The 14,017-nt window shown below is 46.2% G+C and overlaps 2 protein-coding genes across 9 annotated transcripts in view; one reads left to right on the top strand and one right to left on the bottom strand.

Annotated features, from left to right (window-relative positions):
* LOC135105932 (protein sidekick-1-like) overlaps positions 1–6,077 on the top strand; it is a 65,952-nt gene extending 59,875 nt beyond the window's left edge. For all 8 annotated transcript variants that reach the window (XM_064014657.1, XM_064014650.1, XM_064014652.1 and 5 more), the window contains exons 7-8: positions 1,666–1,834; positions 4,405–6,077. In XM_064014657.1, coding sequence (XP_063870727.1) covers positions 1,666–1,834; positions 4,405–4,679 — 444 coding nt within the window. In that variant the 3' untranslated portion in view covers positions 4,680–6,077. The remainder of the gene's footprint in view (positions 1–1,665; positions 1,835–4,404) is intronic.
* Positions 1–8,788, bottom strand: part of LOC135105933 (uncharacterized) — a 57,631-nt gene extending 48,843 nt beyond the window's left edge. Inside the window, exon 1 of the mRNA XM_064014658.1 lies at positions 8,730–8,788. The gene's annotated coding sequence lies outside the window, so the exon portion shown is untranslated. The remainder of the gene's footprint in view (positions 1–8,729) is intronic.
* Between the last annotated feature and the right edge of the window lie 5,229 nt (positions 8,789–14,017).

Here is a 14,017-nt window from a genome sequence, read left to right as displayed (position 1 = left end):
GAGAGAGAGAGAGAGAGAGAGAGAGAGAGAGAGAGAGAGAGAGAGAGAGAGAGAGAGAGAGAGAGAGAGAGAGAGAGAGACCTTCAGCACATCTGCTAGAATAAAAATCTAACCATAACCTTATTCCTCTCTCTCTCTCTCTCTCTCTCTCTCTCTCTCTCTCTCTCTCTCTCTCTCTCTCTCTCTCTCTCTCTCTCTCTCTCTCTCATCGTGTCTTTCCTCCCATGTTGCTAAAAATGTTTCTTTCTCCCTTGCTTGTTCATTCTTATTACCCTCTCCTGTTCTTCCTTCCCCTCCTTGCTTGTCCACCCTTTATCAACCTTGTTCATCCTCCCTTCGCGTCCCTCCCTGTTTCTCCTTCCCTGTCCTCGATGCCTCGCCCTTTGTCACTTTCCATTCTCTTTTTTCATTGGACTCTTCTCCTCTAAATTGTCACTTTTTTCCTCTTTGCTTGTTCTGTCTTTATCATTGTGTAACTTTTCCTCTCTTCTCCTCCTCTGTGTTGTGTTCTCTCTTCTTCTTCTTTTATTCCTTGCTTGCTCACACGTCCATTTTCATTTCCCTCTGCTCTATCTCGTCGTTTTCTCATTTGTCCTGACCACTCTCCTCCTTTTTCTTTCTTCTGTTTTTTTTTTCTCTCGTTCTTTCCTTCTCCTTCGTGTTAACCTCCCACCTTCTCTTTCTCTTTCCCTCCCTCCCTCTTCTCCCTCTCTCGCATGTACACCCACCTCACTCCACTCTCTCTCTCTCTCTCTCTCTCTCTCTCTCTCTCTCTCTCTCTCTCTCTCTCTCTCTCTCTCTCTCTCTCTCTCTCTCTCTTGACATATTCACCCTTCCATTCACTTTTGTATTTTCTCCTTTATTTATTATTCCTCCTACTTCTCCCTCGCCTCCTACTCTTCATTTCTCTTCTCCTTTCCTTCATTTCCTTCCACAAACTATCACTCCGCTCTCCTTCTCGTCATTTTCATCACCTTTCTTATTTTATCTCCCCTATTTTCTGATTCCGTCTTTCTCCTTCTCCTCCTTGTGTTCATTTTCCTTCCTTCTGAAATATTCACTCGATCTTTCTCCTTTCCTTTCATTCTCTTGTTTACCATTCCTTCCTTTACCTCCTGCAGTCTATTCTCTCTCCTCTCTCTCTCTTGTCATATCCAGCTAGCCTTTCCCTTTTACTTTATTTACTTCCTTATTTACCATTCCTCCCTCTTCTTCACTGTCATTTTATTTTTTTTCATTTCTTATCCACTGATCTGCTCCCTGCTTCCTCCTTCCTGTCTTCAGTTTTTTTTTTTTCTCTCTCTTACGTCTCCTATTCTTCACTTTTCCTTTTCACCCATTACCTTCTACATTCATCCCTGCCTCCTCTTCCTCCTCTTCTTCCTCTTAGCTTGAGCAGATTTCTCTTTTCCACCCTCCCACACTTTATTCAGCCTTGCGTCTTTCATCCATTGCTATCTTCTCTTCCTTCACCTCCTAATCTGCACTACACTTCCTCATCCACCGCCCACTGCATTGATCCCTGCCCTTCACCAATATCCCACTGCAGTCATCCCTCTCGTTAACCCTTTCATAGCTCTTTTCTTTTCCTTCCTCTGCTACTCTGCATTCGTTCATCTCTTACCATTACCCTCTGCATTCATCCCCGCCTCTCTTCACCCACAGCTTCTCTCCTACGACTCCCCCCGCGGCGGCATCACGGTAGTCACGGAACACGGCCCTATCTCCTCCTCGCGGCTCCTCATTCAGCGCGCAACCCCAAAGGACGCCGGCCGTTACACCTGCCACCCCGCCAACTCAGAGCCGGACCACATCGTCGTGCACATCATACACAGTGAGTAAAGAGGGGGGAACACAGGCCAGCTACAACCACCTGACCCTTCTACTGCTTATGGTGTGGTGTCTGTTATTTCGTAGACTCTTGGTTATCCTGGGCTATGCAATTGTGGTGTATGTTGAGGGGATCTGATGAAAGTATTTAGATGGTATAAGAGATATTGCAAAGGAGATGTAGACAAGGTTATTGGGGATCTGATGGACGTATTTATATGAGGGGGTATAATAAGGGAGATATATACAAAATCAATTTAGGGGTATTTAGGGGTATAAGTGAAGTAACAAGGGGACTATCGACAAGATTCTCTGGGTTAGTAATCAGGATACAGGTAACTGGTTTAAGCTTGAGAGTTAAAAAATGGCCAAGAATACAATTTTCAAATACAGTGATGAGTGACTAGAATGTAGACTCAGTAATAGGGTTGTTAGTGCAATCAACAGGCAGTTTAAAAAGAACATTAGTTAAATTTATGAATAGGGATGATAGGCGGATACAGATAGGTACATTATATACAAGAACTGCCATGTATAGGCTACTGACTTCTTACAGCCTTATATTCTCACGCTCTAATATTCTTTAAAAAAAATATAAAGCTTCTGGCATTAAATTATCTGAAGTTCCCAATCAGTCCCTTTCCTAGCCAGTGGTGTTTTTCGAAATCGTCCAGTAAACTTACACCGGAGTACTTCACTGGGCTGGGAGAGTTACTGCAGTGGAGGGGCGAGGGCACAGCGGCGCCATCTCACAACCTCACACGCGGGGAGGGACAAGGAGGAATCGGAGGCTATTGCTATTGGGGGCACCTAACGAGGAGCATTTAGGAGAGAAGAGAGAGGAACTGGGGGGGAGAGAGAGAGAGAGAGAGAGAGAGAGAGAGAGAGAGAGAGAGAGAGAGAGAGAGAGAGAGAGAGAGAGAGAGAGAGAGAAAAAAAAAAATAAGACAAAAAGAAGACAAAGAAACAAAAAGACAGACAAAAAAGCAGACAGGCAAACAGGCAGGCAGACATACTCGTACACGCGTAGAAACACAAAAGAAAACGAAAACTAGAGGAGGGAGCAGAAGATGAAGAGAAAACGAGAGAAAAAAAAAATACCAATGACATTTCACACCCCTTACAATTTTGCATCTCTAAACTGCACAAAGCCAGCCACAAACACTCAAGAACCAAAAGATCTGCTAGTGTTTTTTCTTCCTTAGTGTATCTCTTCTATATTCAAGTACAGCACAACGTAGCAAACAGGAAAGAAACAAAGCAGGAACCAGCATACTGACTAGGAAAGACTGAAAAACAAGCCAAGGTGCCAAGGCAGTAAAGATAGTGGCAGTGTTTCTCTCTCAGACTTTTGTGTAGAGAAATATAACGCCAGATTTTTAAGTGAAGGGAATGAAGTGTGGAGAGGGTGAAAAGAAAGAAAGGGGAGACTGGGGAGAAGGAGGCGGTGGTGGTTTTAAGGGAGCGAGTTGGAAGATTAATTAAGAAGGAGAAAAAGTGGTAGGAGGAGAGTAAAGAGGGAGTGAATGAGGAGGAAGAAGTACCATATAGAAAGAAGAAGTAAAGGACAAAGGGAAAAGTCACTGATATGAGAGAGAGAGAGAGAGAGAGAGAGAGAGAGAGAGAGAGAGAGAGAGAGAGAGAGAGAGAGAGAGAGAGAGAGAGAGAGCACTCATATAAAACGGCAGTAACAGCGATGGTGGCGAATTCCTCGGTGCAAGGCAAATAAGTATGCGTTGGTGGCTCTCATTAAACTGCTTCCCCACCTGACACACGCGACGGGAGGCTGTCAGGCCCCACTTACCGCTAACACTCGCCGTATAATAACCTCTGAAATGTCTCCTCTTCCTCCTCCTCGTCCTCCTCTCCGCATTCTCCACCGAATATTACTACCATTGCTACAACACTTTTATTTCCGCTTCTGCCTCTGCTCCTAGTGCTGCTACTGTTGCTCTTGCTGCTGCTACTGTTGCTGCTGCTGTTGCTGCTGCTGCTACTACTACATTTTCATATCACTGCTAATGGTTTGATATTTAAGGACCACATAAAATGTCTCCTCTCACTCCTCCTCCTCCTCCTCCTTTTCCTTCTACTACTGCTTCTCCTGCTCCTCCTAAAGCATGAACATTGCCAACACGGAAGGAAAGCGTGTGTGTGTGTGTGTGTGTGTGTGTGTGTGTGTGTGTGTGTGTGTGTGTGTTGCGCCGGCGTCTCACGCAGGCAAACTTTAGTTGCTTCCTTTCCGAATAAAGTGAATGTGCTGAGAGCGAAAGTGTGGGCGAGGGATGCTGTTCAGGTGAGGCTTTTGGCGCGGCAGTGCTGACGAGGCTGATGAAGCTGTGCGTGAGTAGCAGCAGCAGCAGTAATAGTTGTTGTTGTTGGTGGTGGTAGTAGTAGTAGTAGTAGTAGTAGTAGTAGTAGTAGTAGTAGTAGTAGTAGTAGTAGTAGTAGTAGTAGTAGTAGTAGTAGTAGTAATAGTAGTAGTAGTTGCAGCAGTAGTAGTAGTAGAAGTAGTAAAGCTGAGGTAATGCTGCCAAACTAACTCTTCCCTTCCTCCCTCCCTCCCTCCCTCAGACGAGCACCCGGCGGCAATCCACCACAAGAATGGTACCTCCGCGTCACCTTCCTGTCACACCTGCCCCGGCTGCCTCCCCGCCCACTCCCTCCTCCTCGCCCTCTCCCTCGCCCTCGTGCTGCTCCTCTCCACTCAGGACGGCGGGCAGGTGAAGGGTGACTCCGTGTCGCGCACAGCCCCCCGCCCGCCAATCGAGGAAGTCAGTAGCGCACTCACGCCCGACAAGAAAAACGTTGGGGAGGTGAGTGGACGCGCTGGGCCTCTCCGACAATAGTGAGCTTCTCCAGGCAGACTGACGCACGCCCAGGGGAAAAGTGAGCCGTGGGGTTGGACATGAACTAGATGTGCCTTGCCGATTCCTCCAAAGCGTGTAAGGAACTCGAAAGAGAGACGGACAAGGTGGTGGCTGTGTGGTTAAGAGGAATGGACTTATGTATGCATGTACTGTACAGCACGATGTGTTTACCTACAGGACCAACTATAAACTATGTTACCGGTGTTAGCAAGTCTTCGGCGTGTCATCTAGTCCCCATCCTGCTCTCCTCATCCCGCTCCCCATACCAGCACTCATGTCGCTCAGTGTGCCCTTCCACAAAACCCTCGCGAGATGGTTCGCCAAAGAAATTTAGGTTTGTTCTTTCACGGGAGAGTTTCAGCCACCTCAGCTCATCAGGTCACCACACTGACACACCCTGATGGGAGACGGAGAGAGAGAGAGAGAGAGAGAGAGAGAGAGAGAGAGAGAGAGAGAGAGAGAGAGAGAGAGAGAGAGAGAGAGAGAGAGAGAGAGAGAGAGAGAGAGAGAGAGAGAGAGAGAGAGAGAGAGAGAGAAAGAGTGTGCGTGTGTTTGTGTGAGACAGAGAGCTACCTTATGAGCCCCCAGACAAGGCTTGCTGGAATCCCGGGTGTCAGCAAGTACTATACGAACATCTTCCCCGACTGAGAGACTGCCGGTGTGTGTTTGAACTCCGGGCACACGGCACAAGGTCCTGGAAATGTACATAGAGATGACTGGAAGCGTAACACCGGCCAGTCTTCTGTTTCGCTGCCACCGCGACAAAGCAGCAGAACAGACCAGCACTCGCCATGAGCCGCGGCAGCACAGCACTCCTGTCCGTCAAAATCAGTCATCAATCACTTACGCTAGAAGGAATCCACAGCGAACTCTGGCGTAAAGTGCATTTAAACCCCCAGGAGGTCAAGCGCACGGGCGAGAGGTGCAAGACGCTGGAGTCATCATAAACCTGCCGCCTCAACCACTCCATCTCAGTAGGTCACGGTGAGCCGCACTCGCAGCGTCAATAACCCGTCGGTAATCTTTCCTCGGTGTCTGATAGATGGCCGTCGAGTGAGCTCCGTGTCCCAATAAATCTCGATAAGCCAGTGCGTGTCTCTGGGAATCGCGCCGTGATGAATCTGGTGTGAGATCGCCCCGCCCGGAACAGTGTGTGAGGGGCCCGCCAGGTGACGCGATCCACCCCCCACTCACCGCCTCTCCGGTCATCCAGTGTGTGTCTATCAGGTGTTTCATGTTGTCTCGGCCCCGCCCCGAGATGGTAAACCTAAATGTTGTTCGTAATACTACTAATGATACTATTAATGATGATGATGATACTAATAAATAATAATGATAATAATAATGATACTAATATAATAATGTGTGGTTGTGGAAGGAGGTGGTTTCATTTTCCTCGATTCAGGTTGTGAAGGAGAGTTATGGGGTAGTGGTGGTGGTAATGGTGGTGATGGTGGTGATAGTGGTGGTGACGATAATAATAATGATGGCGACAACAATAATGACAATATTTTCGACAACAATAACAACAACAACAACAACAATACGCTCACCAAAACAACAACACGCTCACCAAAACACCAACACCGTCACACACACACACACACACACACACACACACACACACACACACACACACACACACACACAAACACCAACCACGCACGCCTCCTTTCACTAGCCACGGTGGAAGTTAAGACGATCGAGGAAGGAAAGGAAGGAAGGGGAAGGAGTGAGGGGGAGGGGGAAGGAGAGAGGGCAGAAAAGGGGGAAGAAAGGAGTCTCAGGCTTAAGAAATGGGAAACATCTATCACGCAAGCCAGGGCACCACTTCGAGTCCCCCCTTTATCCTCTTCCTCCCCCTCCTTTATCCTCTTCCTCTTGCACCCTTCTTCCCCTCTTGCACCATACCCACGCTCTGGTCACGGAAGGGTAAAAAGGCTGCGGTCATATTCTTCTCTGTACATTTTCTCGCCCTCTCACATTTCCCATCTGTTCCCCTCGTGAACACACTCCCCTCTACACACTCTCGCGCTGGTTATATTTAATGGTGCTTTTATGATAATGAAACACGGAGTCCATTACTGTTGGGCATTTAGGTTTGGTTACGTAAGGTTAGGTTAGGTTAGGTCAATGGGTTACGAGATGAGGGACTGGAAAGGGAAATGTTAAGGTAAGTAAAATGGTTGAAAGGAAATTACTTACGGGAAAAAAAAAATGTCTCGCGGGGGAAATATTAGGACAAAAAACACTTAGAAAGAAATGTCTGCTCAATGTCGTTCCCTAAAAGAAACAAAAACTAGGAGAGATGATTTAGTTTCTGGGGTGTCTTGATACTCTTCTTGAAACACAGGAAGGAAGAGAGACATTTTTTCACAGTGAATTCTACAGTGAATGAGGATGAAGGAGTGAAGGTGCTTGTTTACTCTTCCGTCACTCATCATTAGTAACATTCATCTTTCCTCAGCTCATCACACGTCACTCTTACTTGAGCACGAGTCACCACAAAGATAATGATGATAATAGTGATAAGCTGAAGGGAGAACAAGGACTATGGACATTAAACCAAGTGATAATGGTGACGGTAATGGTGATAATGATGATGATGGTGAGTTATGTCTATTATTACTACTTCACCTCGTCACCTCTCTTCAAATAACCTTACTTGAGCACCAGTCATCACCAGTCATCACCACTAACGGCTCCCACGTATGCCCCGCTGCCCTCCATCACCACTCTTAAGCGTTGCCTCCACTAACTGCTACTTAACATGTATAGGTAACTGTTGTTCTTCCTGTGTGTTACTTTGTGAACTGAATGGCGAAGAGATGTATCCGCTGAAAGGAGGGTGGTAGGTTGGAAAAGAAGAAAAAAATATAGGAGAGAGAGAGAGAGAGAGAGAGAGAGAGAGAGTGCCGACAAACCAATTTCAGATAAAGTGGACATTACCTAAAACACAAAACTGACCCTGAAAATTACAGATGAAAACAAAATCCTCGTTACATCCGTCTTATGTCACTCAGGTAAGGGCACATCACACCAAGCACACGCCTTGCCTCTACTTCTACATAAGTAAGGAAAAAAGTAAAAAAAAAAAAAGTAGAAAAAACATCCTAAACTCCAGAACAAGAGCCTCAATTTTCTAAAACCTGAAAGCAGAGAAATTGGAAAACCGATCCACAGAGGTACTTGTCTCGAAACAAATACAGTGATGGGCCATTTGTTTCCAAGGCGCTCTCCCGGCCGGCCGCGGCGCTGTGGGGTCAACTGTTGTGGCCAGTGGGGAACAACAGGGGGGAAAGGTGGAGCTACAAGGGAGGACGGAGGGGGATGGAAGAGATGTACAGTAGTGGTATTGAGGGCAGCGGATGACATTGGCGGTGTGTGATTCAACTAGTCCTCAAGAAAGCGATATGTTTTGAGAGAGAGAGAGAGAGAGAGAGAGAGAGAGAGAGAGAGAGAGAGAGAGAGAGAGAGAGAGAGAGAGAGAGAGAGAGAGAGAGAGAGAGAGAGAGAGAGAGAGTATTCAGGAGTGTTTCCATCGCACTTTGGTCTTTCGCCTCTGAAGTAAAGGTAATAAACCAGAAGGCACTCGGAAAACGAATTCCTTTACCAGCGCCATCCAGTAAAACCGAGGATATGAAATGCAACAAGCAATTTCCGTAGACTTGCATTGGTGGGAGATACGGGGGAAACTTTAAAAGAAAAAAATAAATAAATAAATTGAATGGACACTCACATAACCTATTTAAAGTTCAGCTTGTTAATTTTTTGGTGCAAGACCTGCAAACTTTCTCTTTTAAAGTAATCAATGAAAACACTTAATTACAATATTTCTCCCATATCTTGTGTTTAGAGACATACACAAGTGAATACTTCTACTGATTTCAAGATTGTAAAATGAAAAAAAAAAAAACCGACTGAGGTACTTAATGGAGCCTTTCCTTCGAGGTCTTGGCATCAGTTACCATCCCTTCACTTGCCAGGAGAAGCAAAAAAAGCAGAGCTGGTAAAGGGAACGTTTCTCACCTTTGTTCGTCCAGTTCTCTCCTTCCTCGCAGCTCTGCCAACGCCCCTGCCAACGCCCATGCAAAGACAGGTTGTTTTAGTTTTTCCGCATCAACGTGTGTGAGAGAGAGAGAGAGAGAGAGAGAGAGAGAGAGAGAGAGAGAGAGAGAGAGAGAGAGAGAGAGAGAGAGAGAGAGAGAGAGAGAGAGAGAGAGAGAGAGAGAGACTGAGGTAGATAGATAGATGGATAGACATATGAGACATGGATAAATACAAATAAGAAAATGCCAATAGTTAAAATCAAATAAACGAGTAGAGAAAAATACAGACAGACAAATATAAACACACGAAGCACATAAGCAGTTAAGGATAAATAATCAAAGATATGTAAGATAAAAAAAAAAAAAACTAAACACACCAAGAGACAGACGCAGAGACAAACCTAAAGGGATGAGTGACACAAAACACACACTCTTATTTTCAATTAACAGGTACGCAGGTCTAGGGCACAAAAATAAAAAATAAAAAGACAAAAATAGGCAAAAAAAACAAAACAAAATAAAACACAGAATATACCATTGCTAGAAGAGTAAATTTAAGAGTATTACCCAAAATTATGAGGATAAACGTCTTGTAACAGTTCCCTTGCATATTTGACGCCTAACACGTTTCAGCGGAATATAATTACGTATCATTAAGGCGAAACAATGCTCCCACGTGATTCGTAAACACGTATTACTGCACCCTTTCCTTGGGGCGCCTCTTGTGTAACTTGAGAGATACAAATGTTAGCAGAGACGCGCTCCTCCAGCACCACTGACAGTTATGAATAGTAAGTGTTTCCTTGCACGCATTCCACATAAGAGAGAAACGGTTTAATTTATCAGTTGGTATATTAATTTGTTTTAACTAGTGTGTGTGTGTGTGTGTGTGTGTGCATGTATGTATGTATATCTATCTATCCACCGATCTATCTATTTATCTATCTATTTACCCATTAACTACCTATCTATCTATCAATCCATCTATCTCCCTATTCTATATCTACCTACCTACCTATCAACCGTGTGTGTGTGTGTGTGTGTGTGTGTGTGTGTGTGTGTGTGTGTGTGTGTGTGTGTGTGTGTGTGTGTGTGTGTGTGTGTGTGTGTGTGTGTGTGTCCTAGGTCATAACAGGAGGTGATGATAAGCGTGAGGTGATGACCCGTCGTTGCAAGGTGACCTGTGCTCGACGTTAACATATTACATGACCTAATATTGGAAGATGGGAAAAGGAACACAATGAAATACGAGAGAAGGGTGTACTGAGAGAGAGAGAGAGAGAGAGAGAGAGAGAGAGAGAGAGAGAGAGAGAGAGAGAGAGAGAGAGAGAGAGAGAGAGAGAGAGAGAGAGAGAGAGAGAGAGAGAGAGAGAGAGAGAATTAAAAGAAAGAATACACTAAAAGAATAAAAAGAAAAGCTTAAAGGATATTAAAAAAGGTCATAGAAAGAAGGAAAAAAGGAAGGAAGGAAGGAAGGAAGGAAGGAAGGAAGGAAAGAAAATAGGAAAGAAGGAAGGAAGGGAGGGGAGGAAAGAAGAAAGAACAGAAGCACAAAGAAGTAAGAAGAAAAGCTCCAGAATCAAGAGAGAAAAAGAAACAGTGGAAGAATGTGACGCAACGAAGAAAAGAGACGAGAAAACCAAGAAGAGAGGAGGAGAGAATACAAAGAGAAGAGGAAGAAAGGCAGGAAGGATGAAAAAAAATAGGAAAGTCAGAGAGAGAGAGAGAGAGAGAGAGAGAGAGAGAGAGAGAGAGAGAGAGAGAGAGAGAGAGAGAGAGAGAGAGAGAGAGAGAGAGAGACGCACAAGAGTAAAAGCGCGCATAAAGACAAGACGGCATGAAAAAGCGAAGAGACACGACATGAAAGTGGTTCAGTACTCACTCCAGAAGCCGCGTCCCCCTTCTGTTCCTCCTTCGCCTCCTTCTCCCTGCTTCATCCCCTTTACCATTCCTGCTTCTGGTGCTGATGACCCCACTCCGGCTTGTTAGCATATGCACGCGGGTCATACAAGTAGCGCTCGGGGAGAAAGGGTGCATGTGGAGTGTGGCGTGGCGCGGCAGACGTTACAGAGTCAGCCAGCAGTGAGGGTGGGGACTGGACAGAGCAGTGAGCAGCATTGACTCAGTCCTGCTGTGTGTGTTTGGGTGTTTCGGTGGGTGGGTCTTGAAGATGGTACCCTGGTCTTCTGTTTTTCTTTATTTGTCTTTTTTTATGTGTGTGTTCATTAATGTGGTTTTGTGTGCATTGGTGTTATTTCCATCTGTGTTAGTTATACTTATCATGACTCCCCCATGAAAAGTTAATTAAAAGTTATTTTCCCTGTTAATAAATTATCCCCATTCTAAGATACACTCGTCTAAGTTAATCTGACCTAATATGATATAATATAACCTGATCCAAATTCACTTAAATTAACAACACTCCACCAAAGCTAACCCAATTTAACAAACTCACTTCACCACACCTAATCGCACCTAACTTATGCAAAATTATCTCAAGTAAATCTAACTTAACCCAACGTTATTTCACCCTTACCTAACTTAACCTAGTGATATAGCAGAGAGGCAACAACTTGAGGAAACTTTTGTAGAAGAAAAGTTCGTGATATAAAATAAACAAGGGTGCAAGAATCTTCGGATAAAACTCACACGTACAGACATCCATCACCTACTCTGCTTAAGTCTAAAGACCATCAAAGCAAGTAAACAAGTGTATTCATCACCTTGAAACGCTAACGGGAGCACATCACCTACTTTTCCTTGACTTCCCAACGTGGCTGAGGACTAAAGGTTACCTAAATAATGCAGTGACCCCGTGGGACACACAGCACCTGGTCAGCCCTTCAGGTCACATCCGCTCACACCTTTTAAACTTCTCCAGTATTTGTAGCCTCGAGGGAAGCTAGAGTGGTGGTCCTTGCAGGCTACAAAGGGACACAGGGAGGGCCACGGACACCGGATTCAAGACCAGGGCGGAGAGAGTGAGGAAAGAAGATAGAATGGAAAAACGCAATAGGAAATAAGAACGAAAGGGATGTAGAGGAGAGACATAACTTCATTCATAGAGTACGGAGGACAAAATGACGTGAGGAAGGCGGATGCAGAGGAAAGATATAACTTGATTCATACAGTGCGAACCGAATAAAGAAATGACGCGAGGAAAGCAGATGAGAACAAGAAAGAACGAAGAGATAAGAGGGAAAGATAAGCAAAAAGTTGGGAAGTAACTGACTACTTATTCATTATAAAGAGAGAGCGTGATGGAAGCAGATGAAAAAATGCGAGAAAGGACACGAGATGAAGAAAAGAGATGCAGAAAGTTAGGGAAGCAACAAAGTGTGATGGGAACAGATAATAAACGAGAAAAGACAAGAGATGAACGAAAGGCACACAGAGAAGGAACGAAACAGGCAAAATTCACTAAAGACAGAAGAGAGAACACGTGACGAAAAGAAATATAGATAAAAAGACACATGAGAAAGGACAAGATAAGACCCAAGGGAATGCAGAGAGGCACAGACGCAGTGGACACAACTCACACAGTACAGCTGAGGGTAAGGGCGCGAAGCTGCAGATAAAATATAAAGAACAAGAAGGGCCGAGCGAAAGGGATGCAGAAAGGTGGCTCTTGGGAAGGAAGTAGTGGGCGAGAGTAAGGCAAAGAGAGAGAAAGCGGAAGAGAGCATGTGGGAAGCAGACAGAAATAACGAGAAAGTGGAGAAGAGCGAACAGGATGCAGATAGAGAAAGAGAAAACAATGCAGTAGACAATATTCACGGAGTACATGAGGGAGAGCGTGAGGGAAGCGGATAAAAAGCGAAAGCGATGCAGAGGCGGAAACAGTGCGAGGAAGGAGGGACGGAGGCCACCACCAGCTGCCGGCATGCAGGGTGGGCAGTCGTCTACCCTGCAAGCCATAAACTGAGCCCGAGCGGTTCAGGACGTTGATGGAGACAAGCTGGACAGACTGCTGTTGCTGGCTCCCAACAAAGGCTGCGCGGGTCCCGGTAATGGCCCGTCGGAGAGCTAATCCAGGAGAAACGAGCCCGTGAGGAACAACTTGCGGCTTCTCGGGGCGATTACACTACACTGATCAGACAATCCCGGGACCACCACCACGATAATAGCTGGGGACTGGGAGGCAATATTCCTTTTTATGTAGTTCATGTATTGCGCTGGTTTAGGAGGTGGAGCAGCGAAGCCGGTGATGGATTAGCGTGATGCAATGGAACGCAATGCAGGACAGAGAGGCAAGCGATTTGTAGGCGTGTGTGTGGTCATGTTCGTGGTGGCGGTGGTGGTGGTGGCTGGGGATAGTAATGGGTGCAGCATGGTGGTGGCAAAACGGCTGTATGCTCCCTCTATTGTGGCGTTGAATATTGTGTGCCAGTGAGGAAGCAACGCATCTTATAGTGTGGCACTGTGTTGCTATGGAGCGGCGGGGAGCGTGTGATGGCGTGGCGCGGAGTGTTGTGGCGTGGCGTGAAGTGTTACGTGGTGTAATCTTGTGCGGCGGCGTGTGATGGCGCGTGGCGACATGTTATGGTGCGTTACAAGGTTCCCTAGCGTGACCTGGCGTGTTATATAGAACGAGAATGCGATCCATGCCGACCTGAACGAGATTTGCCGTGACTCAGAGGTGGCCTGGCGCGTGGCAGAGGCGGCAGCGGCGGCGGCGGTGGTGGCAGGTCCTCAGCGCCTCCCTAACTCACGCCGCCGCCGCCGCCTCCATACCGGTATCGGATAAGTGATTCAGCTCCGTAAATCGCCGATAATCCCCGATAACCCGGCTTCCCTTGCAGCCATAACCCAGGCCTGATGGACGGCACGCGGGGCCTCTGCGTACTGATCAACCTTTTAATACATGGCACGCCGCCCACCCACCCCCTCCTTCCCCAATTTGTTATCATTCCTCTCGTGCGTGATGAACAGCCTCGCTCCTCAGCATTCCACTGACTTCCCGCCTCAGAGACGAACGCCCACGGAGCTTCTATGTAAATTTCGCCAAAGTAAATTCTACCCCCACCAAGGGTTCTCCATGAATTTTTTTTCTTCCCAGATGATTCCGCCCCCGCTGACGAGCTGAGGCATCACGTCACGTCACTTCATGTCACGTCACGTCAGGTCACGTCACGTCAGGTCACGTCACGTCACCATATCTTACCTCGCCTCAGTTCTGTGTCACGTATCAGTTTATACCATAGAATATTACAGTGCAATACATTTTACGTCACATCACATCACATCACATCACATCACATCACATCA

The sequence above is a fragment of the Scylla paramamosain genome, chromosome 12 (assembly GCF_035594125.1).
Source record: "Scylla paramamosain isolate STU-SP2022 chromosome 12, ASM3559412v1, whole genome shotgun sequence".
Lineage (NCBI taxonomy): Eukaryota > Metazoa > Arthropoda > Malacostraca > Decapoda > Portunidae > Scylla > Scylla paramamosain.
This window is presented reverse-complemented; position numbering and strand designations above follow the sequence as displayed.